This window comes from Staurois parvus, unplaced genomic scaffold (assembly GCF_062004578.1).
Source record: "Staurois parvus isolate SC_StPar_1 unplaced genomic scaffold, SC_StPar_1.0 ptg000011l, whole genome shotgun sequence".
NCBI lineage: Eukaryota > Metazoa > Chordata > Amphibia > Anura > Ranidae > Staurois > Staurois parvus.
Genome location: NW_028317807.1, coordinates 27,070,782 through 27,095,603, shown reverse-complemented (window position 1 = coordinate 27,095,603; position 24,822 = coordinate 27,070,782). Strand labels below are relative to the sequence as shown.

Sequence of the window (24,822 nt, the reverse complement as noted above, 5' to 3'; positions counted from 1 at the left end):
CCAACACCTTGTTGAATCTATGCCATAAAGAATGGAGGCAGTTCTGAAGGAAAAAGGGAGTCCAACCCGGAACTAGCAAGGTGTACCTAATAGAGTGTATATAAATAACAATAAAGCAGAGTGTTTGAATAATAAAGACTTTTGAAGATGAGCCAACTGACTACCTCCTCGCCCTCAGAGACCCCTCGCCTCTTCCAGTCACGTGTCTGCTCAAGCAGCGCCCACTCATCTCCCTCGGCCACGCCCTACAGCCACTCCTCTCTGTTTACATAAAAGCCGATTAGGAGGGCGGTGAGAAAAGTTACAGTGGGCGGAGTAAATAGGACCGTCACCAATAGGCGGGATTGTAAGGGTGTATCACGTGCCCTGTGCTCTCGGTCAGGGAGTAGATCGCGGAGGAAGATGGACGTGCTTCGCTGTGTTTGTGTGTTCCTGTGTCTGTTGGCTGCGGCCGCCGCGGAGGGTGTCGGTGAGTGAAGGAGGATGAGGATTTCTGTGTACACGGGGGGCTGTGACACCTCCCAGCTCAAAGGGGGACGCCGCAAAACAAGTTGTGAAGTTCTGAGACTTTTCTGTTTACTATATAAACTCCTCCCAGTCCCAGCTCTCCGAGCACCCCGACACTGGAGACTTCATCACACCGGCCCTTCTGATCTCACTCCCCAGGTCTCTGATTTGTATCTCCCCCCTCCCCCATATCTGGAGGTCATACACATAACAATTTGTGATCGATCTTCCAGTGATCAGACAGCCAGTTGCCATTGATTAAAATCCTGGTGTGATATCCATAGTGCAATAGATGGAAAAGCTCTATTGAAAGTGATTGTGATCTGTCTTATAGTCATTCCTCTGACACAGATATTTGGTCCATCAGAAAAGATCAGCTGCAGCCAACCAATTTGCCAGATATTTACACCCCGGTCACACTGATCCCCCTTGGAAAATTGTGCAAATCTATGGATATCGCATCAGGATTTTAATCGGTGGCAACTGGCTGATAGTATTCTGACTTGAGGCGGGACTTGCAAGACATCTGCGACTTGCAAGACACCAATGTGTATGCAGGTCGCACCTGATGTAGTGCATGTACTACTTTAGAAATTGGTGCTGCTCCAACCAAGTCGAATTGCACAGATATGACCGCTGTAATTGCACACAATAGGGTGTGACTTGTCATGCGATTCACAAGCCGCACTCGGTGTGACCGGGGTCTAATAGGAGCAGAGCAGGACACACGGCGCTTCTGTGCCCATTATGCTAACTGTTTTTGGTCTGCATTTTCCCATCAGTGCTTTCTGGACTCCTCTTTAACCACCTCCTGCCCGCCATATAATACAATGACAGGCGCAAGGTGGTTCTCTCGTTCTGAGACTATGTCATATGACGTCGTCCCATTCTAACCGCCGCACATGCGTGGCTCCAGGAGTGTCCCTTGGACACAGCGGATCACCAATCAATGGAAAGAGCTGAAGATGTCGGCTGGGTCATGTGATCAGCTGTGTCCAATCACAGCTGATCGCATGTAAATATGGAAATGCTGGTTATCGGCATTTCTCTCCTCACAAGCTGTCACGCTGACAGCTCGAGAGGAGAGCCGGTAATCGGCATTCCTTGGAGGGGAACATGTGCACTGATCATTAGTGTGCCCTGATTACGATTATTATACAGGAGTTCTATAGCGCCAACAATTTGCTCAGCCTTGTGGTGATGATTTGTGTAGCCCCATCCATGCCACCTGTCAGTGGTCATCCATGCCACCTGCCAGTGCCACATCAATGCCACCTATCAGTGCCACCTATCAGTGCAATATGAGTGCTGCCTTTCAGTGCCCACCACTGCAACCTCATTAGCACACATCAGTGAAGGAGAAAAATCACTTATTTACAATTTTATAACAAAAACTAAGACAAAAACATTTTTTTTTTCAAAATTTTTAGTTTAAGAAAGAAAGCTCTATCCGTCTCAAAAAAAATGATAAAAATGTCATATGGGTACAGTGTTGCATGACCGCACAATTGTCATTCAAAGTGTGATAGTGCTGAAAGTTGGCCTGGGCAGGAAGGGGGTATAAGTGCCCTGTAGGCTTGTGGTTAAGGTACAGGTGGCTGTATTTAAATGGAGATCAGGCTGCCTCCAATCTATCACGTTTAGGTACTGGAAAAACAGATCTTTTCTAGTGAGTGTGGGTTTTTTTGTTTTTTTTTTCCTGGCGTTGGATGGACTTGGTGATGAGGTAGATGCATACGGATGCACATCTAATTACTGATAGGCTTGTGTCTATCAAGCTGATCTGATCGTACCACCCAAGTGTGAGTGTATGATTACATCCATACTAGTGGTGCACTGAAATGAAAATTCTGGTACTGAAAATTCAGGATGCACGTGGCCGAAAATCAAAATGGACAGTATTTAAAAATTAATATATTTTTCAAACGCATTTTTTTTGGAACAAAATACACTTTAATGATTTTAAAAAAACCCACAGTATATCCTGATTTTTTTTTTTTTTTTTTTAATCATCACTTTTATTCCTATCAAAAGAAATGCAAACCTCCCCTGTGGTATAAATAAGTATGACAGGTCCACTTTATGAAGAAATATGGGGTCATTAAGACCCCCAATCTCTACTCTACATTGTAAAACATTACATCAAAAAAAGCATTGATCTTGTGTGTTTAAAAAAAAAAAAAAAAAAAAATGACGTCACTCTGGTCCTCCAAGGGCGTAGAGATGAGTGGAGGCCATCTTTCCTTCACTGATCTGTATGCCCAGTTCCGTGATCATAGAATGGGTTCTCGGGTAAGGCTGAGAACACCGGGTGGTGGGGGGGCAGGGTTATTTTTGGCACCCGTATCAGTGCTTGTTTTCATATCGGCTGAAGGCCGATAGGGGTGTTTTTGACCATCTACTGCCCTTCGTGTTGATTATTTGGTGCGATTTTGCTCTGTTATTGTCCAGGAAATCCCAATAGACCTCTGAGGGTGGGACACAGCTAGGTTGCAAATTATTTAGGATTGGGGACATGGAGGTGAGTAGAAAGCTAGGATCTCTCCCACTGAGCCATTCTATTCTGACAGGGGGATCTCCCCCCCCCCAGTTGGAATACACTGATCAGCACTTGCAGCCGTTGGTTACAAGTGCTGATCGAATGCTGGTTTTCCAGTCATTTGGACCGGCTTCAGTTGAGCAATCAGCTGTACACAAAGACCACTAGTCACCCAGTTCCTGCTGAAGCAGACGGCCGGGTTAAAAGTGGAATTATAGGCAAACCTTTTCTTCTTTCATTTTTGATGGAGTAAGGCAGACCATAGATTATGCCCCATGAACACAGTCAGTGTTGGAGGGTTTATCCCTCCCACAGCCCTGTTGTGTTCTGCTGATGGGCATACTTCCCTGCTGCCAGAACACAAGGATTCCTATGGCTGGCAGCACTAATCATTCAGGAAAAACCTGACCGACTGCTTTTACACAAGTCGATTGATAGATTGACTTATGTACAACCAGGGTGCCCATACATCAATCAAAATTTGACCGGTCCCTGCTGAATGAGCTGGATTTTCAATCTGTATGGCCGGCTTGAGGAAGGGTCTATCAGCTTTTCCTTATTTCTTTTTTCCTTTTTTCTTTTTTTTGCTTGCCATCTATACCCTACTGGGGAGAGTGACCTTTACTTCCTGTCCCATAACTAAAACAGGAAGTTAGAGGAAATCCCTTCAAATTAAGGGAATCCCTTGAGGCAGCCCCCCCAGGTCACCAAAACTAGTGTCCCCATTGGAAGATTTCCCCTCTTACTTTTCTGGGGACAACCCACAATTTGGGTTTATCTTTTACTTTCAGTGATAATGGTAAGCAGGACAAATGGAGAGGGTGAATCTACCTAACTGGGACACAGACAGCAATACAACTAACAGGTTTTCTAGTCTCCACTATACCTAAAACTAAAAAAAAATGTTTTGCCGTTAGCTATACTTTAATGCCGATAGTTCCTCAGTGTGCTTTGATTCAGGGATGTGGCCTTCCTGGCTTTCTTCTTCTTGTAAATAGAGGAAGTCAAATATTTAGTTTCCCCCTTAGTTTTAGTTTGCAAAAATAATTCTGTACAAGTCTGAGTAGATTGGATTTGGTTACATTGGTTGAAGCATTGTATGGTAAAGTATAAGTTCACCTTTTTAACAAAAAATAAATGCACATTTTTTTTGCAGGTAAAAAAAATGTGTGTTTTTTGATTGTTTTACAAGCCTGGAAAGTGATCAACCAGTGATCAACAGTTTGCTGATTCCATGCAGGTCTCCTGCCGACCTGTCAGTGTAATCTGTCGGGACTTGTTTCCCATTAAAAGAACTGTGAATTAATGACGCTGCCAGGAGGGCAAAGCCCCGCATGCCACATTTCTTTAAAAATTGTGATAGCTAGCAGGAGAAGTGTAACATGTTACAAAAGGTGAACCTATCCTTTTAAAGCAGTGGTCACTAAATGGCGGTCCAGAACTGGGCCGAGGTACAGTCCCTTCTGAACGGCAGCCACACCACCATCCTCCCCCAGGCCACTTAGTCAGCCACCGACGCCAGCTCCACTGCAGGCGGGGTGGGAGGAGCTGCAGATCGGCAAAAAGGGGCGGGAGCTGCCCAAGTCACCAAGTGGGCGACCGCCCTCCAACATGAAAAGACTCCCGCCTCGAGCTGCAGAGAGCGGAAGTTCTCACGCACCAACAAGCTGGGCAATCACCAGCTCTTGCCCCCCAGTCCTGACCTGCAGCCCCCCACACCCTGCCCACCATGAGGACACCGGCTGGGTGGGAGGCCGGGACGAGGACACCCAGCAGCGGCACAGCCACGGTCTGGATAGGACCGCCCCTTCGTGGGGCGCGAGGAGTTGCAGATCAGGATCGAGGGCAGGAGCCAGCGACCACCCAGCCAGTCAACATGCAAAGACCTCTGTTCTCTGAAGCTCGAGACAGAAAGCGGGAGCCCCCCCCCCACACCAGCAAGCCAGGCAATTGCTCACCTGCCAACACAACAACCTGGCAGCTCCCACACCCTGCCCACCATGAGGACAACACCGGTGGCGGGTCAGGCCCAGGAGAAGACACCCCAGAAGGATTAGTGTCTCTGCCCTGCCTAAGGTACCATAGGACTGTACAGGGGAAGGCTTGCATTAAAAGGGGCGTTGTGTTGGGGAAAAGAGACCTCTTTAAAGAAGGGACTGTGATGTAGAGGGACTACAGCGTGAAAGTTACACTAAAGATCATAATGTACTGGGGACTGTGATGTGTTATATCACTGAGATTCGATCTCTGCTGGAAGGAAATTTTTCTGAACGGACCTCCGTAAATTTTAATTTAAGACTCCCGCTTTAAACATTAATAAACTCCTGAATTAAAAAAAAAAATTGTCTCCTGGGTGATTTAATCCATACCATGCTAGTATGCTTCACATACTTGCACATTACGACAGACTTGCATTCAAACGAAGTCCTCCAGTGGCATGCTGTTGGCACTTTCATCTGCACCCATTCTTCCTTATGGGTTCACGTTCCCCAGCCATTTGGCTTTGCCGCGATGGCGTCGGTTGCGGCACAGCACTTTGTTCTGAACTGATAGGACACCAACTAGGTTGTCCATTCAAAGTGTGCATGTGCTGGTGGTGTCCTACACGCCTCAAGTTTGGGAGATATTCACTTTACCTACAGGTAAGTCTTATTATAGGTCTACCTGTAGGTACAAGTTAAGTGTTTTTGATATGGCTTTAAAATCTCATCTGCTAAGTTACCTCTTTTGTTACCTGAATTCCTGCCACCTCCTCAGTCTTCAGGAGCAAGGGTTAGAAGAACTGTGGAAGCTGTCGCAGGCTCTGATCAAGATTGCCTGACCATGCCTGCCCTTTGTGCCCATAGTCAGTTCAGCAAGGACAGGCTGAATTTTGACCTACAGTGTATCTATAGGCAGGCTGGTTGTACAGAAGTCAGTCAGGTTTTTCCCAATCAGTGCCACCAGCTATAGCCTGCAACACTGATCAGTGTGTTTTTGATGGTGGGGAAACCGTTGGCAGAACACAATAGCTTAGCAGGAGTGATTCCCCATCCACATTGAGTGAGTGAACAGTTATATTGTGTTTGGGGGTTTTTTTTTTTTTTTCCTTTCTCCTTCAACCCACCAGTTGAAGAAGAAATAATTACTGTATGGCCTACCTGTGACAACTTCCACAGTTCTAATAATCGTGAAGATTGGCATGGACTGAGGAAGATTTCACTTAACAGAAAAGGCATCTGCACAAGGGACACATCCTGATTGTAAGTGCTTATTTTATTTTTTTTTTTTAACGGCACTTAGGGCTTGGAATTTTTTTTTTTTTTTTTTTCCGTCTGTGTTTATACTGCATTTAAAAATGTTTGACTGCATATAGTGTAAGCAACGATAGGTGATACAAACGTGCAAAATGAAGGTGCAAGCTCCAAGTTATCACTGTTATCCTTTCTTCACTACACTTTATAACAAGAATATGGACAGAGTAGAAGAAAAATATACTAAATATTTCCATACAATTGGCTCTCTTTAGAAATGTGCGTGTCTTGAGAAGCTTGTGTGCTGCATATGAAGTTGAATTGTCCTCTTGTACTAGAACGCGGTGCGGGAAACCTGTGATCTGTATGCGTTTTCCCGCACAATGTTCAGAATACACTGCAGTTGCAATCTGCAGCAGGTGTGAATGTTAACACCCAAATTAAAGTTGCAAACACGGTTTGCTTGCGCCAGCTCGCTTGTTATAAATGTACCACACAATCCGGTTGCAGTGCATTGCAAAAGTAGTGTGTGCGCTACTTCTGATGTGATTTGAGTCCATTCAAAATGAATGGGCTCAAATCCCACCGCACTGAATCGCTTGTGAATCAAACAGGAACATGCAGTGTGTAATGGGTGAGCTGAGCCTAAGGGCCCTTTCACACAGGCATTCCATTATTTCTTCAGTTCATTCACGTTTTTCAAAGAAATGGATGAGTTTACATTTTTTTTTTTCTTTGTCCGTTTTTTTGTTTTTTTCTTTGTTTTTCTTCAGTTCAGTCACAATTTTTTTCAAGGAAAAAAATGGATGGGTGTTTTTTTGCAGAAGAAAGTTCAGTTTCTTCTGTTCAAAAAAATAGATGCGGACATTGACAGATGTAAACAAATGTTCATCTGTTTACATCCACAAATCCATAGAAATACAGGGTGGTCCATTTTTCATCCGTAAATGGACATATGGAACGCCCATGTGAAAGGGGCCTAAGCAGGTTAGGGTCCGTTCACACCAGAACAGTGTGGTAAACTAGTGTTCTGTGCCGGTTTCTTGCATCACATTCAATTCACTTCTCTTGCAATTTGCAACGGTTGTTAATGACACCCCAAACACAGGTCGCAAACGCAGTGCAGTGGGTCACATGGTACAAAAGTACAATTTGATACAGTTGCAGTGCATTTCCAGATGTAGTGCTTGTACTACATCTTGTGGTTCGATTTCAGCCCATTCAAAATGAATGGACTGAAATCGAACTGCATGTGAATTGCCCAGGAAGCGCAGTGCATTCCTGTGTGACTTGCATGCAGTTCCTAGTGTGAATAGGCTCTTAATCTCAAGGATACATTGGTGTAATGCTTTCAGTGTGATTCTGAATTGCTTATTTGCTGTGATTTCTCTCGGGTGATTTATTGTTCCCAGTAGCAAAGCGGTTATTTTGGAAACGCTTGGTGCTTGAGCAAAACAAACACAGAAAGGATTGTTGTTCTGAGCTGTGATTTACCAGCTGTTTAAATAGCTAACCTCATTAACCTGTTTGTTTGAGATAAACCGCTCAGGTGCAAAGTGTGCCACTTGTCCTCCCTCCCATACAAATGCTTTGGTCTGATGTCATTCTCTGACATGCTGGATGAATACTCGCACTGAGCATGTCACCAATCACAAATATGAGAATTTAGTGCTGTCATGAGTGTTTTACAACTTCTATGGAACTCCTACATGCTAGGCTTCTGCAGTAATTATAGGGATGTCCTCTGTAATAAAAGGTACAACACCTGAGGAATGTCAGCTCACAAAACAGTAGCACAATCATTTAATATCAAAGGTTCTGCCTTTGTTTATGGAAAAGCTTTTGCTTCATACATATCAATGAGACAGACCATAGCACTGGCAGTATGGTGAACAAAGAGAACCTGTCAGGCCAGAAATGTGAAAATCACAATTGATAACTAGTTTTAAAGGTGTATGCCCCAAAGCCTTCATCCGCATTCATTCGTTTTTGGAAATTGAGGAGCTCATGCCATTTCACACGGGTGTTCCATTCTTCTGGTTGTGTTTTTTTTTTTTTTTTTTTGTCCATTTTCCAATTGAAGACTTGACAGCAATTCATTTATATGGACTTTCATAGTAAATGGATGATTATTCATTTTCATCTGCCTATGTCAATGTCCCATTTATTTTTTTATATATATATGTATTTGACTTTTTACTTAATATAACGAATATGAATTTATTTTCAGCATCTTTCGTCCAATAGGCTGCTTTCACATTTAGCAGTTTTTGCCGCTTTTTTTGCGTTTTAAAAGAAAAGCATCCCTTTAAATTCAATGTATGCCTTCACACTGGTCTGTAGCGGTGTTAAAAAATCCTGCTTGCTGCATTTTTGGCAAGGTAAAATAAAAAATGCACCTCCCCATTGAGGCCTGGTGTACACCAATGTGTGTGGTGTGTTTTTTTGTTTTTTTTTTTTAATGCGTCAAATGCATTCTAGCGCAACTCTGCATATAGCTGACCGAAAGTCACCTCCATCGGCTGATTCATTGACAGTCGGTCGCTATCAATGAGTGGACTGTAGCTACAAAGACCAGGTCTAATTGCTGTCACATTGATTGACATGTGAGGCTGTTTCGGATGTAAGCACTGCCACTTCTCCTGTATACTTAGGAAAATCTATTCACACTCTGAAAAGTGATCATAGCACCTTATGATTTGCACAATATTGCGTATACAATGTCTTGAAAAAGTATTCATACCCCTTTGGAATTTTCCACATTTTGTCATGTTACAACCAAAAATGTAAATGTATTTTATTGGGATTTTATGTATTAGACCAACACAAAGTGGTACATAATTAAGTGGAAGGAAAATGATAAATGGTTTTCCAAATGTGAAATGTGGCATGCATTTCTATTCAGCCCCCCTGAGTCAATACTTTTTAGAACCTCTTTTTGCTGCAATTACAGCTGCAAGTATTTTTGGGGATGTCTCTACCAGCTTTGCTCAATTGTTCAATTTTGTTCTCTGACCAGAGCACTTTTTTTTTTTTTCTTCACATGGTTGCCCTGTCCCCCACTTGGCTTCTCCGAAATGGGACTTCTTATGGCTTTCTTCTTTCCACTCTTCCATAAAGGCCAGATTTGTGGCGGGCACAACTAATGGTTGTTCTGTGGACAGATTGTCCCACCTGAGCTGTGGACCTCTGCAGCTCCTCACCATGGGCCTGCCTCTTTGATTAATGCTCTCCTTGCCTGTTCTGTCAGTTTAGATGCATGGCCATGTCCTGGGTAGGTTTGCAATTGTCATACTCTGTTTTCAGAGGATGGATTGAACGGTGCTCTGAGATGTTCAAATATTGGGATTTTTTTTTTTATAATCTAACCCTGCTTTAAACTTTTCTGCAACTTTATCCCTGACCTGTCTGGCGTGTTCCTTGCCCTTCATGATGCTGTTTGTTCACTAATGTTCTTACACATAGGTGGACTCTTATTTACTAATTGGGGGACTTCTGAAGGCAATTAATTTCACTAGATCTTAGGGGTATCAGAGTAAAGGGGCTGAATACAAATGCACGCCACACTTTTCACTTATTTAGTTGTAAACAATTTTTGAAAACCATTTATAATTTTCCTTCCACTTCACAATTATGTGCCACTTTTTGTTGGTCTATCACAAAATCCCAATTAAATATTTTTACGTTTTTGGTTGTAACATCACAATGTGGAAAAATGTCAAGTGGTATGAATACTTTAAAGGCACTGTATAGCTTTAGGTTATTATCGGCTGCTTTTGCATATGCTTTAGTTCCTGTCCTAGCATGTAGTAGATTGATTATTTGGAGAAAATCTGTTTTGTTATCCTGTTCCTTCACTTTAAAACTCACTCTTTAGCCCTGCTGCAGACATACCAATGGACTGCTGGCTGATAGAGGGAGACAAAGACTGTAACCCGTCCAGCCACCTGATATAGGAAATGGGAAGCGATGAGCCTACATCACTTCCGGTTTCCCCGGCGCCATTTTAAAAATTAAAATCATTTGATCACACTGATTTTTGTGTGATCAAATTTTTAAGGACAGAGGGATCTGGGGTCTTATTGACCCAGATCTCTCCATAAAGAGTACCTGTTACATGCCTATTACTGCCACAAGGGATGTTTACATTCCTTGTGACAGCAATAAGTGATTAAAGAAGAAAACACAGAGCGACCATACCACACGTCGGGTATCGCCACAAACATCAGAAAATGGGCAGCAATTCTAGCACTCTTTTAAATCCAAGTGGTAACATGTAAAAGCTTTTAAAGCCTATGGGTAGTAAAATGTATATTTGTCGCTGTTGCACAGGCATGCTTAATTGTAAAGCGTGACATGTTTTTTGTATCTGTTAGCATAACCTCCTCCCTTTTTTTTTTTTTTTTTTTTTTTTTTTTTTTTTAATATATTTTACAAATTAAAATTCAAAATTTCTTTTTTACAAATTTAATGCGTTTTTAAAAAACACTGTAAAAATACCATGTGACATTGCAGCACCCACTATTTTATTCTCTAAGGCCTCTGCTTGGAAAAAAGTGTTTGGGGATTCTAAGAAATTTTCTATCAAAAAAAATTATAAATAGTCTCCATAAAGCAACTTTTCTTTTTTAAAGGCCCCAGACAATCCCAAAAGCACCTCTGCCTAATAAAAACCTCAACCTTTAATATTTGTCCATCCTGGGGAATGTTTTTTTTTTTTCTTGTCTAGGAAAAGTAGATTGGGACCCCGATTTTTAGTCTACTCCCCTGCATGTCCCCCCAGTGGTCACTGGAGCACTGGGTTGTGAATGGGGAGTTAGCAGCTGGCTCAGGCTCTCAGCAGCTCGCCGAGAGTGCCACTCTACTCTGGGGTGAATTGGGATCTTTTCCTAGCCTGGACCGGCCGACTGGCGTCAGCTGGCTTCAGTTCGCTGAAAACTGGCCACCAGTGCAGAACTAGCTTTGGTTGTACTTCCTCTTTTTAAGATGCAATTCCCTATTGTGTATATTTTGCTTGGCATCTTTGTTTTCTTATTGTTTTAGATGCATACAATTCTCTAATATATTTTCTAACTTGCTTGTTTTTCAGCATGCTCCCAGATGTCCAACACCACATGTGAAACCTGCCTGAAGAATGTTACGGTAAGGGCAATGCAATGCCATCTGGCTAAAATGGTATAAAATTAAAATTCCAGGAAATTATGCAAATGTTTTGTAGCGTGCTAAAGTAGTCTTCTGGCCCAGGTCCGGAAATGTCCTCATTAGTGTTCACCCATCAAAGTATAACTACGTTATCAACCAAAAATAAACTATCATTAATACCCTTTCACATATAAGATCAAACTTTCACCCTTGAAAGTGCAAATCGACACAAAAATCCAATATGTAAATAAATAACCCTAAACATATATACTAATACACATATAATAAACCCAAATAATCAAAAATAAATCCCAAAATAACCAATAAAATTAAAAAAACAAAGCGAAATTAAAAAAAAATATGTAATGTAAAAAAATTCCCAAACGTAAGTCACTTGTGTTCAAAAATTATGTAAATTAAAGTCACTCCAAAAACTGTGTCCAAAATTATACAACTTATCAGATCCTTTGCCGAGCCCCTCCAATGGCTCCCAAAAGGAAAGAATGTACCTCAAAAGAGAGAACGCATATAGTGCATCTACTTAATAAATTTAAATGTCATACCCATATCCCATATGCATTTGTGCAACTTCAAAAAATTGTGTAAAATTAATATAGTGAAAAATGTAAACACCTGTGTAAAAATGTGGTAGTGTCACTCTGAATACAATAATCCAAGTGACCGTACAGTGTATACTTCTATAGTGTAAGGCATATATACCCTTACCAAAAAACAAACCAAAAGCCTTATCAATATTGCAGAGATCGGCAGCACACTTCCACAACTTTCCTCCAATCCTGAAAAGTACTCCTTAGGATGTCATCCATCCACCACATTCTCTGTCATGGCTTTAAGGAAGTACCCCATAGGACTCCAAAGTACTCATGCTCCATGCAAGTGATATATGAATAAAATATAGTGTAATTCCATTTCAAAATTTAACCTATATGCTTACATTCACATAATATCCCAAAAGCATATTCCCATGCCCTTCAATCCTCCCTAGAGTCACCGAGCAGCTTCCAGCTTGTATGACGTGGATTTCCAATAGCCAAAATGGCCGATGCGCCACTTCTGGTTCCTCTCCTGTGAATCCGACGTCACTTCCCTTGACGCGTTTCGTTACATCTGGGACTTCGTTACCCTTCAGAGTAATTTATTACATTGAGCATGGCCATCAAGGTCCTCCAGAAAGAACACCCCCTACCTTGAGGGCAGACAGGAGCGGAAGACAGGAGCTTGCCAGGGTCCTTGCTGAAGGGTGCGGGTGCACGCTTGTGGATAGGCATGGAGCTGGGAGAGATGGTGAGCTGTAAGGGACCGGGCACGTGCGTTATGTCATTGGATGCTGGGATGACCACCCTTCTGAGCAATAGATCTGTCATTCTAGTCTGGCAGTCCGGGCTGGAGCGCTGCTTGGGCCTTTCTCAGACTGCGGTCCACTCTTTAGTGACCACTGGTATAAGGTATAGTTGTATGCACCTTTCTTGCTTAAATACATTTTCAGATCTTTAATCAAATGTTATAATATCTGCATGTCCCAGATGCAGTCAGTAGTATTGACACTGCAGGTTGTTTCTCATTACCCCTTGAAGGTTTATCTGTGTATCCTGGCAGTAGGTCTGTTATTTTTCTACTTTTGTGACAGGTTAAGTGGTTCAGCAGAAGTGACAGTTGGAGGGTTTGAGGCAAACTTATTACACTGGTGGGGTGCTTATATTGGCCAGCTCTTTTTATATGGTTTAAAGTCCACAGCATACTGTCCTCTGTTCCTGCGGTGTGACTTTGCATCTCTTGATGGACTCTGTCATCTTCCCAGGCTTTTTCTGGGTCCCTGGTTTTAGGCCTCTTGTTTGTTTGGCCAGTGGGGATTCCAGTTTTTTATTTGACACTTTTCCTGTCTTTCACGATTGATTTGATATTCAGTAATCAATAACAATCTTTCAGTAATAAGGTAAGTGAAGGTAAATAAGATCTCTGTGCTGGATCAAATTGTGTTGGATGTGTAGTATTGCAGACAAAATTTCTGGATTAGACATAAATCTCCTTCAACCTTACCCCTCACCCCCCAAATCTACTCTGCAGCAACACCCCTTCAAAATTGCGAGATTAGTAGACAATATTGATTGTCTACCGAACCTGCAGTTGTAGGATTACACTTGTTTGTGGATATGTTAAACTTGGAATGTTCCACCTCTCACCTTAGAGATATTAATCTGTAACCCTGTGACAATACTAGTTTGTTTTGGTGTTGAGTAATCCTGTAACTGGAAACTCCAGTAAGTGTTTTGTGCCCATAAACTGAATTTGCAAGTTGGATGTTGCTTCCTTCAACATATTAAACGGCAAACCAAAAATGTTATATATTTCAGCTTGCTCATCCATGGATGTGGTGACTGCATTAACTACTTTTAAATGTGTTTTTTTTTTTTTTTTTTTTTTTTCACTGGTGATCTGGCCAGTAAGACACTACCTGCTTTAGAGTGCCTACACTGTGGATGCAGGAGGGCAGATACCTTTTGGACAGCAGCATTGCTAATCTAGGGGAAGGGTGTGTTAGATGTGCTAGCAGATTTAGATGCACTAACAAATTGAGGCCAAATTCCAGCTAACACTGGTTAAAGCTTCGCTATGTGTGAGTGTGTGTACACATCCTGGTAGGGAAGCAGTTTTACCGGGATCATGGTTGAGGCTACAACCATGATCCCAGTATCGTTTGAAAGCCCCAGTAATTCTTTCATGTAAAAGTTATTGGAGTGGCTAAGCAGCAGCCGCCTAATTCCCTTTACTGGTGGCGGAAGGGAGTCCAACCCACCTCTTGCCACCACCTTTACCAGGCTCTTCCGAGCGATCATTGAACTTGGTATGGATGCTACTGGTGGCATCCTAAGCCCAACACAGTGAGAAACTGAAGATGTTCCTCCCACTGTGTTGTCAGAACCCGGCAGCGACTACAGTTTACTCCCAGTCTCTACCCTTTGTTCACTAGCCAGTTACCAGCCAGTGAAGCATCGATCAGACTGATCTGTGTCTGTGCGAACATGCACATCAGTCTCGCATGCATATGTAAACAGTGATTGCACCACACGTGAGTTATCCCCACGAACCTCAGACCAAGAGCAATAATTCTAGCACCAGACCTGTGTATATCTAAACTGGTAACCTGTAAAGGCTTTTAAAGCGTTGCTTTGGATAATTTAGTGTACCACAGATACCAAACATGTCACGCTTTAAAGTTGTGTATGTTCCTAGAATGGAAACTATTTACTCAGCGTAACCTCTTTTATATTTCACCAAAAAATTGCTATTATGTTGTGTTCGTGGCCACTAACATTCATTGGTGTGACAAAAAAATTGCAACACCCATCTTTATTCTCTGGGACCTTTTCTTAAAGAAGTTTGGGGATCAAAGTAATTTTATAGCAATAAAAAGATAAATCTTACATGTAGGAGCATAGTTTCAGAATTTGGCTTGTGAAGCAAGTGGTTAAGCAGTTACAGAAACAGGTGTGTCGTGTGTGTGTGTGGTTTTTTTTTTTTTGTTTTTTTTCCTTAAAGGTGATCATTGTAAGTACAGGTTAAACTCAAAAAATGAGAATATTGTGCAAAAGTTCATTTATTTCAGTAATGCAACTTAATAGGTGAAACTAATATACGAGATAGACTCATTACATGCAAAGCAAGATAGTTCAAGCCATGATTTGTCATAATTGTGGTGATTATGGCTTACAGATCATGAAAACCCCAAATCCACAATCTCAGAAAATTAGAATATTGTGAAAAGGTGCAATATTCTCGGCTCAAAGTGTTCCACTCTAATCAGCTAATTAAGCCATAACACCTGCAAAGGGTTCCTGAGCCTTTAAATGGTCTCTCAGTCTGGTTCAGTAGGAATCACAATCATGGGAAAGACTGCTGCCCTGACGGTTGTGCAGAAAACCATCATTGACACCCTCCATAAGGAGGGAAGCCTCAAAAGGTAATTGCAAAAGAAGTTGGATGTTCCCAAAGTGCTGTATCAAAGCATTAATAGAATGTTATGTGGAAGGGAAAAGTGTGGAAGAAAAAGGTGCACAAGCAGTAGGGATGACCGCAGCCTTGACTGGATTGTCAAGAAAAGGCCATTCAAAAGTGTTTGGGCATTTTCACAAGGAGTGAACTGAGGCTAGAGACAGTGCATCAAGAGCCACCACACACAGACAGATCTTGGACATGGGCTTCAAATGTCGTATTCCTCTTGTCAAGGCACTCCTGAACAACAAACATCAGAATTGTCTTAACCTGGTCTGTTGCTCAGTGGTCCAAAGTCCTCTTTTCTGATGAGAGCAACTTTTGCATCTCATTTGGGAACCAAGGACCCAGGGTATGGAGGAAGAATGGAGAGGCACACACTGCAAGATGCTTGAAGTCCAGTGTGAAGTTTCCACAGTCTGTGTTGATTTGGGGAGCCATGTCATCTGCTGGTGTTGGTCCACTGTACTTCATTAAGTCCAGGGTCAACGCAGCCGTCTACCAGGAGATTTTGGAGCACTTAATGCTTCCTTCCACAGACGAGCTTTATGGGGATGCTAACTTCATTTTCCAGCAGGACTTGGCACCAGCTCACGCTGCCAAAAGCACCAACATCTGGTTCAATGACCGTGGGATTACTGTGCTTGATTGGCCAGCAAACTCGCCGACCTGACCCCCATAGAGAATCTATGGGGCATTGCCAAGAGAAAGAGACTGAACAATGCAGAAGAGCTGAAGGCCGCTATTGAAGCATCCTGGTCTTCCAGCAGTGCCACAGGCTGATAGCTTCCATGCCACGCCACATTGAGGCAGTAATTGCTGCAAAAGGGGCCCAAACCAAGTACTGAGTAAATATGCATGCTTATGCTTTTCAGAGGTCCGATATTGTTCTATGGACAGTCCTTGTTTTATTGATTGCATGTAATATTCTAAATTTCTGAGATTGTGGATTTGGGGTTTTCATGAGCTGTAAGCCATAATCCTCACAATTATGACAAATCACAGCTTGAATTATCTTGCTTTGCATGTAATGAGTCTATCTCATATTAGTTTCACCTTTTTTAAGTTGTATTACTGAAATTAACTTTTGCACGATATTCTAATTTTTTTGAGTTTCTCCTGTACATCTGTTGGTGTTAAATGGCCTGTCTCATCCCTTTTTAACTGCTACATCTATAGAACAGCTGGTTCTTTTTGAAAAATTCTTACTAGTAGAATCATCTGATGAAAATAAAGGAAAGCTTAAAAATAAAGTTAGCCACCACATCTAATTGGTAAACTGCAACACAGTTTGTTTTTTGGGATTAAGGTCTGGTTCACACTGGAATGTGCATGTTTCATTTTTGACAGCCCATTAATGTTTTTGAGCTGCCAAATGCATGGAAACATGCAAATAGTAGGGCAGGTGCCCTAAAAAATAACAAAATCATGCTGCCCCAAACTGCATGGTACCATGTGGATTGGTGGCCAGACACACCGCATTTGGAGTGCTGTTAATTGATGGCACCCGCACATGACTAACAAGCAGCACATTCCTTTGTGGTGCAGGAAATGCTTCTTGCACTAAGTTCTAGTGTGAATGGGCCCTATTACCACTTTGGTATTCTACTGAAATTTTTCAATACTTCTATATTTAAAGTTTTTTTATCTGGATAGAATGGAAGGCTTTCCATCTGGGAGCTTTTTACTTTTGTTAGACTCCATTGAGGGGGAATCTCCAGTGATACAGCGGAAAGCAACAAAATGATTGGTTTCAACTCTTCTGCATTCTCAAGTATAGGGTTTCTTGTTGCATCTTGACTTATGATATGGTTGGAAGCCGAGCAAAACCTTGTCAGGGCACAGACAACAATGGAAACCTGTCCTCTTGTTTGAGCTTTTCCTCTGTAATGTAGGGATATATTTGGGAAATCGGCTTGAGTGAGGCTTGGTTTTGTTTTCAATATGGATGTGAAAGAGAGGCTTGGTTGCAATTTGGGTTGTTTTACTATTCGCGTGGTTCCTCTTATTTCTGGATAGAAACTAGTTTCCGGTATTTGGAGTTAACGTGGAGGCTGGTTCTTTCCAAATTGAGTTTTGGTTGTTGCTTATATAACCGTGATGGCGGAGGGTGGTCTCCTAGCCCCCAAAGATATCTGGTTATGACGAAATGCGTTAGACGGAGCCTCCCTTCTGACATCGCATAGGATCACAATCTTGGCTTGTTTCTGCTGATTGATGCTTTTAATCTACTATGCTTGTAAGTGCATTTTCATCTAACTATACAAGTTTGTTAATTTTAGGGCACAAAAAAGCAATAAATTGCCCGAAAATAAATATGTATACAAACACATACTGAAGGAAATAAGTATTTGATCCCCTGTTGATTTTGAATGTTTGCCCACTCACAAAGAAATGATCAGTCTAAAGATGGAATGGTAGGTGTATTGTAACACTGAGACAGAATAGCAAAAAAAAAAAAATTCTAAAGAGATGCATGTCTAACAAATTATGCACTGATCTGCATGTTCATGAGGGAAATAAGTATTTGATCCCCTATCATTCAGCAGGATTTCTGGCTACCAGGTGTCTTTGATACAGGTAACAAGCTGAGATTAGAAGCAGTCTTTTAAAGGGAGTGCTGCTAATCTCATTTTGTTACCTGCATAAAAGACACCTGTCCACAGGAGCAATCAAACAATCTGATTTCAAACTCTCCACCATGGCAAAGAGCTGTCCAAGGCTAGCAGGGACAAGATTGTAGACCTACACAAGGCTGGACTGGGCTACCAAACTATCGCCAAGCAGCTTGGTAAGAAGGTGACAACAGTTGGTGCAATGATTTGCAAATGGAAGAAACACAGAACTGTCAGTCTCCCTAGGTTATGGTGTACCATGAAAGATCTCACCTCGTGGAGTGTCCATGAACAGTGAGGAATCATCCCAGAACTACATGTGAGGATCTTATCTATGATCTCCAGGCAGCTGGGACCACAGTCGCCAAGAAAACAATTGGTAACGCACTACGCCGACAAGGATTGAAATCCTGCAGTGCCCGCATGGTCCCTCTGCTCAAAGCGCATGTCCAGGCCCGTCTGTAGTTTGCCACTGAACATCTGAATGATGCAGAGGACTGGTTGAAAGTGTTGTGGTCAGATGAGACCAAAATTGAGCTCTTTGGCATCAACTCAACTCTCCATGTTTGGAGGAGGAATGCTGCCTATGACCCCAAGAACACCATCCCAACTGTCAAACATGGTGGTGGAAACATTCTGTTTTGGGGGTGTGTTTCTGCTAATGGGACAGGACAACTGCACCAAATCAAAGGGATGATGGGCGGGGCAATGTACCATCAAATCTTGGGTGAAAACCTTCTTCCCTCAGCCAGGGCATTGAAAACGGGTCGTGGATAGGTGTTCCAGCATGACAATGACCCAAAACACGGCCAAGGCAACAAAGGAGTGGCTCAAGAAGAAGCACATTAAGGTCCTGGATTGGCCTAGCCCGGGTGTCGGCAACCCGCGGCTCCGGAGCCGCATGCGGCTCTTTTTCACCTTTCCTGCGGCTCCGGAGCACACTGCCCACCAGGTGACAGGCAATAGGGTCGGCAAGCCGCGGCTTTTAATGTAGATCTTCTGTGTGCCGGGCGCCCGCTGGCAAACATTGGCTGTCAGGATGTAGGCGGGGCAGCCCGGATGTAGGCGGGGCAGCGTGACGAACTCCTCTCCTCTCACAGTCCGCCCTGAAGACCAGAACGGCGCGGGAACCCAGCGAGAGGAACGCGCGGAGCAAAGGTAAGTGAATTCACACAATATGGGGGATGAATTACTATGGGGGATGAATTACTATGGGGGATGAATTACTATGGGGGATGAATTACTATGGGGGATGAATTACTATGGGGGATGAATTACTATGGGGGATGAATTACTATGGGGGATGAATTACTATGGGGGGTGAATTACTATGGGGGGTGAATTACTATGGGGGGTGAATTGCTACAGGGGGGGTGAATTGCTACAGGGGGGGTGAATTGCTACAGGGGGGGTGAATTGCTACAGGGGGGGTGAATTGCTACAGGGGGGATGTATTTTCAGTTTTAAAAATGTTTCTCTCAAAATAAATTTCAATCGTGGTTTTGGCGAGATTTGGCTCAGTCGAAAAAAAAGGTTGCCCACCACTGACCTAAGGCTATGATTGTGATTATGACGATACACTGTGGCCCTGATTAACCCTTTGCTTACTGGGCCCTTAAACCCCCTTCATGACCAGAGCGCTTTTTGCAATATATGCAGTGTCGGATTTGTTTTAAATGTTGCAATGGTTTTGCGGCTCCCAGTCTTTTTTTCCCTCTCGGAAATGGGTCCAAGTGGCTCTTTATGTCTTAAAGGTTGCAGACCCCTGGCCTAGCCAGTCTCCAGACCTTAATCCAGTGTTTCTCAACTCCAGTTCTCATGGACCCCCAACAGGTCATGTTTTCAGGATTTCCATTATTTTGCACAGGTAATTTGATCAGTTTCACTGCCTTAGTAATTACCACAGCTGTTTCATCTGAGGGAAATCCTGAAATCATGACCTGTTGGGGGTCCATGAGGACTGGAGTTGAGAAACACTGCCTTAATCCAATTGAAAATCTGTGGAGGGAGCTGAAAGTTTGAGTTGCCAAACGTCAGCCACCGAAACTTAATGACTTGGAGAGGATCTGCCAAGAGGAGTGGGCCAAAATCCCCCCTGAGATGTGTGCAAACCTGGTGGCCAACTACAGGAAACGTCTGATCTCTGAGATTGCCAACAAGGGATTTGCCACCAAGTACTAAGTCATGTTTTGTGAAGGGGATCAAATACTTACTGTATTTCCCTCATGAAAATGCAAATCCGTGCATAATTTGTTAGACATGCATTTCTTTTGAATTTTTTGCTGCTATTCTGTCTGTTACAATACACATACCATTTGATTTTTAGACTGATCATTTCTTTGTGAGTGGGCACACATTTAAAATCAGCAGGGGATCAAATACTTATTTCCTTCACTATGTATGTATAACACATATATATATATATATATATATATATATATATATATATTATTTTATTTTATTTTTTTATCACATAGGGTTGACAGGTTCTCTTTGAGACATCCAAGGTCTAAAAGACCCTGGATGTATCCCCTGTGCTCCCCTGAATGTAATGCAGTGCACGTCACACTCCGTTACATTCTTTGCCGGAAATATGTGAATGGGAACCTGGAAGTGACCTGGGGGTGAGCTTGGCCCGCAGATGGACAAGCGGAGACCGGGAGACAGTGAGCGGGGGGAGCTTCACACGGGGGGCAGAGAGGCTTCCACTGTGTGGAAGCATTCAAGCTGCAGCACTGCCACCCGAATGCTTCCACCTGACAGGTGAGTCCTGCTGCCTGCCTGCAGCAGGGTTAAAGGTAGAAAATAACTACCTGCCCAGAACTACATGTCCCAGGCGTCGGCTGATATAAAATCAACATCCATGATGATGAGTATATGTTGACCCCATAACACCAGGACAGCTTGAGGAGCCTCGGGTGATGCATATGATCCGATTTGAGACACATGAGCCTGGACGGGATTATTTATATTGAGCATGTTGTGACCCCCCTATAATTAAGGGGTCAAAAGGGTCTGGTAAGTCTTTGATTTGATTTCATGTTGGTGATTACATTAGAATGAAGATTTTCCATTCATCACAGAACAAGGACTGGTATACACTTTATATGGACTGTTTCTATATGTTCTTTTTAGTTTATTTTGTTGTAATGGTTCACTGTTGAGCACTTTAGTTCACTTTTGTACAGCATGTGTATTTTCTTGAGGTATTTATATTTCACTTAGCGCAACACAAGTTTTTTATATTTGAACAATGGAAACCCAGTAGCTTTTTAACTAGTGGTGCACTGAAATGAAAATTCTGGTGCCAAACGAAAATTCAAAATGCACTTGTCCGAAAACCAAAATGCGCAGTTTTTTTAAAAAATGAATATACATGTTTTGGGGGAAAAAACTTTTTGATTAGAAAAAAAAACCCCCAAAAATATTCCCTTTTTTTTTTTTTTTTTTTTTTTTGTAAAAATATGAAAGCGGATGTTACGGCGAGTAAATAGATATCCAACATGTTACTCTTTAAAATTGCGCACGCTCGTGGAATGTCGTGAAACTGCGGTACTTAAAAAATCTCCATGGGTGATTTAAAAATTTCTACAGGTTAGCAGTGTAAAGTTAGAGGTCTAGTGCTAGAATTATTGCTCTTGATCTGGCGTTCGTGGCGATACCTCACTTGTGTGGGTTGAACATTGTTTGCATATGTGGGCATGGCCTACATATACGATCACCACTGCAAGGACGGGGGGCACTTTAAACTTTTTTTTTGCACTGTCCCTTTAAGAATAAGTGATTACAATTTTTATCACAAGAAATGCATGCATCCCTTGTGATAGAAATAATTTAGTGACCGGTCCTTTTTTTATGGAGAGAGATGGGGTCATTAAGGCTACATTCACACTAGCGTTGTGTGCAGGGGGCAGAGAGGTGTTTGGGAAGCGTTTTTTACTGCTTCCCAAACGCCTCTGCCAATTCTGCACATTACAACACATGGTGCTGTTCTAACGGGAGCGTTTTATTGCGGCAAAACGGACGCCTCTGGTCCAGTCAGGAGGCGTTGAAGCCTCCTATTCCAGTCTATGGTGCCGCTTCGCAAACGGCCGGCGTGTGCGGTTGCAGGGCGTTGCAGAGCGGTTACACCATTCAAACTGCATTATAGGCGTTTGTGGGGAGTTTTTAACACTTGGCAACCGCTGCTAAACCGCGCATGCGGCGTTTGCTGAGCGTTAAACGTTCCGCAAACCCCGGACCAACGCTTGCCAAACGCTATAGGGGCGTTTGGCAAGCGTTGGTAAAACAGCCAAGTGTGAATGAGCCCTAAGACCCCACATCTCTCCTCTGCAATGTAAAGCCTTGGATCAAAAAAAAAGCATTGATCTAGTACTTTAGAAGGAAAAAAAAATGGCCGGAACGGGAAGTGACATCCCTCTGGTCCTCCAAGGGCTTAGAGATGAGTGGCGGCTATCTTTCCTACAGATCTCTATGCCCAGCGCTGGGATCAATGGTTTTTCAGGTAAGACTGAACTACCGAGGAGCGGGGTTTCTTTGGCATCTGTATTGGTGCTTTTTTCATTCCGGCCAACGGTCGAAAGGGGTGTTTTAGGCCAAAACGTTTCGGCCACCGAAATTTCGGTGCATCCCTACTTTTAACCCTTCCTTAAAAGAATATTGCTCACTTTCATAGATTTATTTTTTTTTTTTTTTTTTTTTTTTCTTTTTTTGTAAACTTTTGCAACGCTATTGATTTGACTCCCATTGATGAACAAGACATTTCCTTTGGAAATAATGCATATATATCTAGTTTTATGGTTTTCGATTTACCTCTGTGTTAGTTTTAGCTGATCATATGTGCAGATGCAGAAGATACTACCCTTCCTGCTATGTTATGAAATCTACATGACTGCTGCAGCCTATGACTCATTTGGAGAGAAGGGTAGTAACTATGTACTGAAGTAGCCAACTGATGGTGCCTGATGTCATAAGCACATAATGGGGGGTACACATGAATAGCCTGGTTGGCCATGGATTGTCAACTTCATTCTGAGATTGATGTCCTTGAAGGTGTGGGAAATGTTCGTGCGTGTGTGTGTGTGTGTGTGTGTGTGTGTGTGTATACACAGGATTTTAAATCTTCACTGTGTGTTAGTTATACACCGTATGTAACTTTCCATGGCTTCATATATACATTTACTGTAGAAGGAAATGTTTGCTAACGATTACAAAGCTGTATAAATCATATTGTTACTGAGCAGCATTGTTTACACTTATATCCTACAGCTATACTGAACACTTTGACAGTTGAGTCAATAAATCTATTTCCTTAAGGCAAGATACAGAGGTAGGGACATGTTTAAGTAATGCAGGGTGTGTTTTTTTTTTTTTTTTTTTTTTTTTTTTTTGGGGGGGAAGGGGGGGGGGTGGTATTACACAGAGCAGCCTAACCACCAGGGGAGTTGTAAGCAGATCCCCTTCTAGTTGGTGCAAAGTGGGAGGCGTAGGCAGACCTTGCTGAACTCTGAGCAATCGGGTATAAATGATTTCTGCTATCGGTTTACATAAGGCTGCCTCCAAACGGGTTTGTCAAAACAGAAAAGGATGCAGTCCTTTTCTGGTGTGTATGGTTTTTAACTGGATTTGGGCTGGCCCAGAGGTAGGTGTAAATGGACACACGTCAGTTTTTTACACCAACCTGTCCATAGGGCTCCATGGACCTTCCAATCAGGTCTGCCAGAAAATCTGACAGGTGGGCCTGTGTAAAAAGGGGCCTTAGGAAATGACATTCATTTTAAAACTGTTGGTTTGAGAAAATACTCCAAAATGTTTGTCAGTATGATCATTGTCTGGAGCTTGGCTGCAGAGGGAAGTTTCTGCAAACCACTTTATAGCTAAAAGGGTTTCCTTCCTTTTTTTTTTTTTTTTTTTTTTTTTCATGATATTAGATCTCCCCTGATATTCCCACGAGGGAACATTCCTTATGAATTGTCATCAGTACCCCATTTGAAGATTTCCTCTGTTCTGGTGACAACTCACAATTCTACCTGATGTAGAGGATGTAAATTTCCGAAAGGCAACACAGGCAGCAATTAAACCTAAGAAAAGAAAAAAACCTGAGAAGGGTTCTAACCCCTCTACTCTATCCAACATGCTAAATGCATTGGTAGACTTTTACAGTACAGTGAGAAAGTAGCTGTCCATACACTGATCAAATTTGAATCTTCTTTTTTTTTTTGCTAGCTGAAACAAACTAACCCTGTATGGCCAGTTGTTTACTCCCTTTTTTACAGTAATGCTGAAAATGTGATTAACATAATAAAGGATTAATACTGTAGGTTGTTTCCATGTTTAGAATTCACTTTGTGTAACCAGTTCTTCTGATTTCAATTGGTTAAGCCCTCTGGGCCCCCCCACTAGTAGTGTCTTTAATCTACATGTGTTTCATTGTGTTTTTTGAGATGAATCATAGGGTGTTAATGGTTTAGCAGATTGGCATCTGAGAGTGTGTGTGTGTGTGTGTGTGTGTGTGTGTGTGTGTGTGTGTGTGTATATATATGTATGTATGTATGTATTTACACACACACACATACCCCGTTGCAAGAAAAAGTATGTGAACCCCTTGGGATTACGTGGAGTTTTGCATGAATTGGGTATAAAATGTGCTCTGAACGTCATCTAAGTCACAACAATAGAAGAACACAGTCTGCTGAACATAATACTACACAAACATTAGATGTTACCATGGTTTAATTGCACATAACATGTAAACATTCACAGTGCAGGGAGGAAA

General features: G+C 42.4%; 1 protein-coding gene across 1 annotated transcript in view; it reads left to right on the top strand.

Moving 5' to 3' along the window:
* Positions 1-313: 313 nt before the first annotated feature.
* The window catches only part of PTTG1IP (PTTG1 interacting protein), a 44,210-nt gene continuing 19,701 nt past the window's right edge, over positions 314-24,822 (top strand). Inside the window, exons 1-2 of the mRNA XM_089671885.1 lie at positions 314-469; positions 11,369-11,421. Of these exons, the coding sequence (XP_089528011.1) occupies positions 403-469; positions 11,369-11,421 (120 nt within the window). The 5' untranslated portion in view covers positions 314-402. The remainder of the gene's footprint in view (positions 470-11,368; positions 11,422-24,822) is intronic.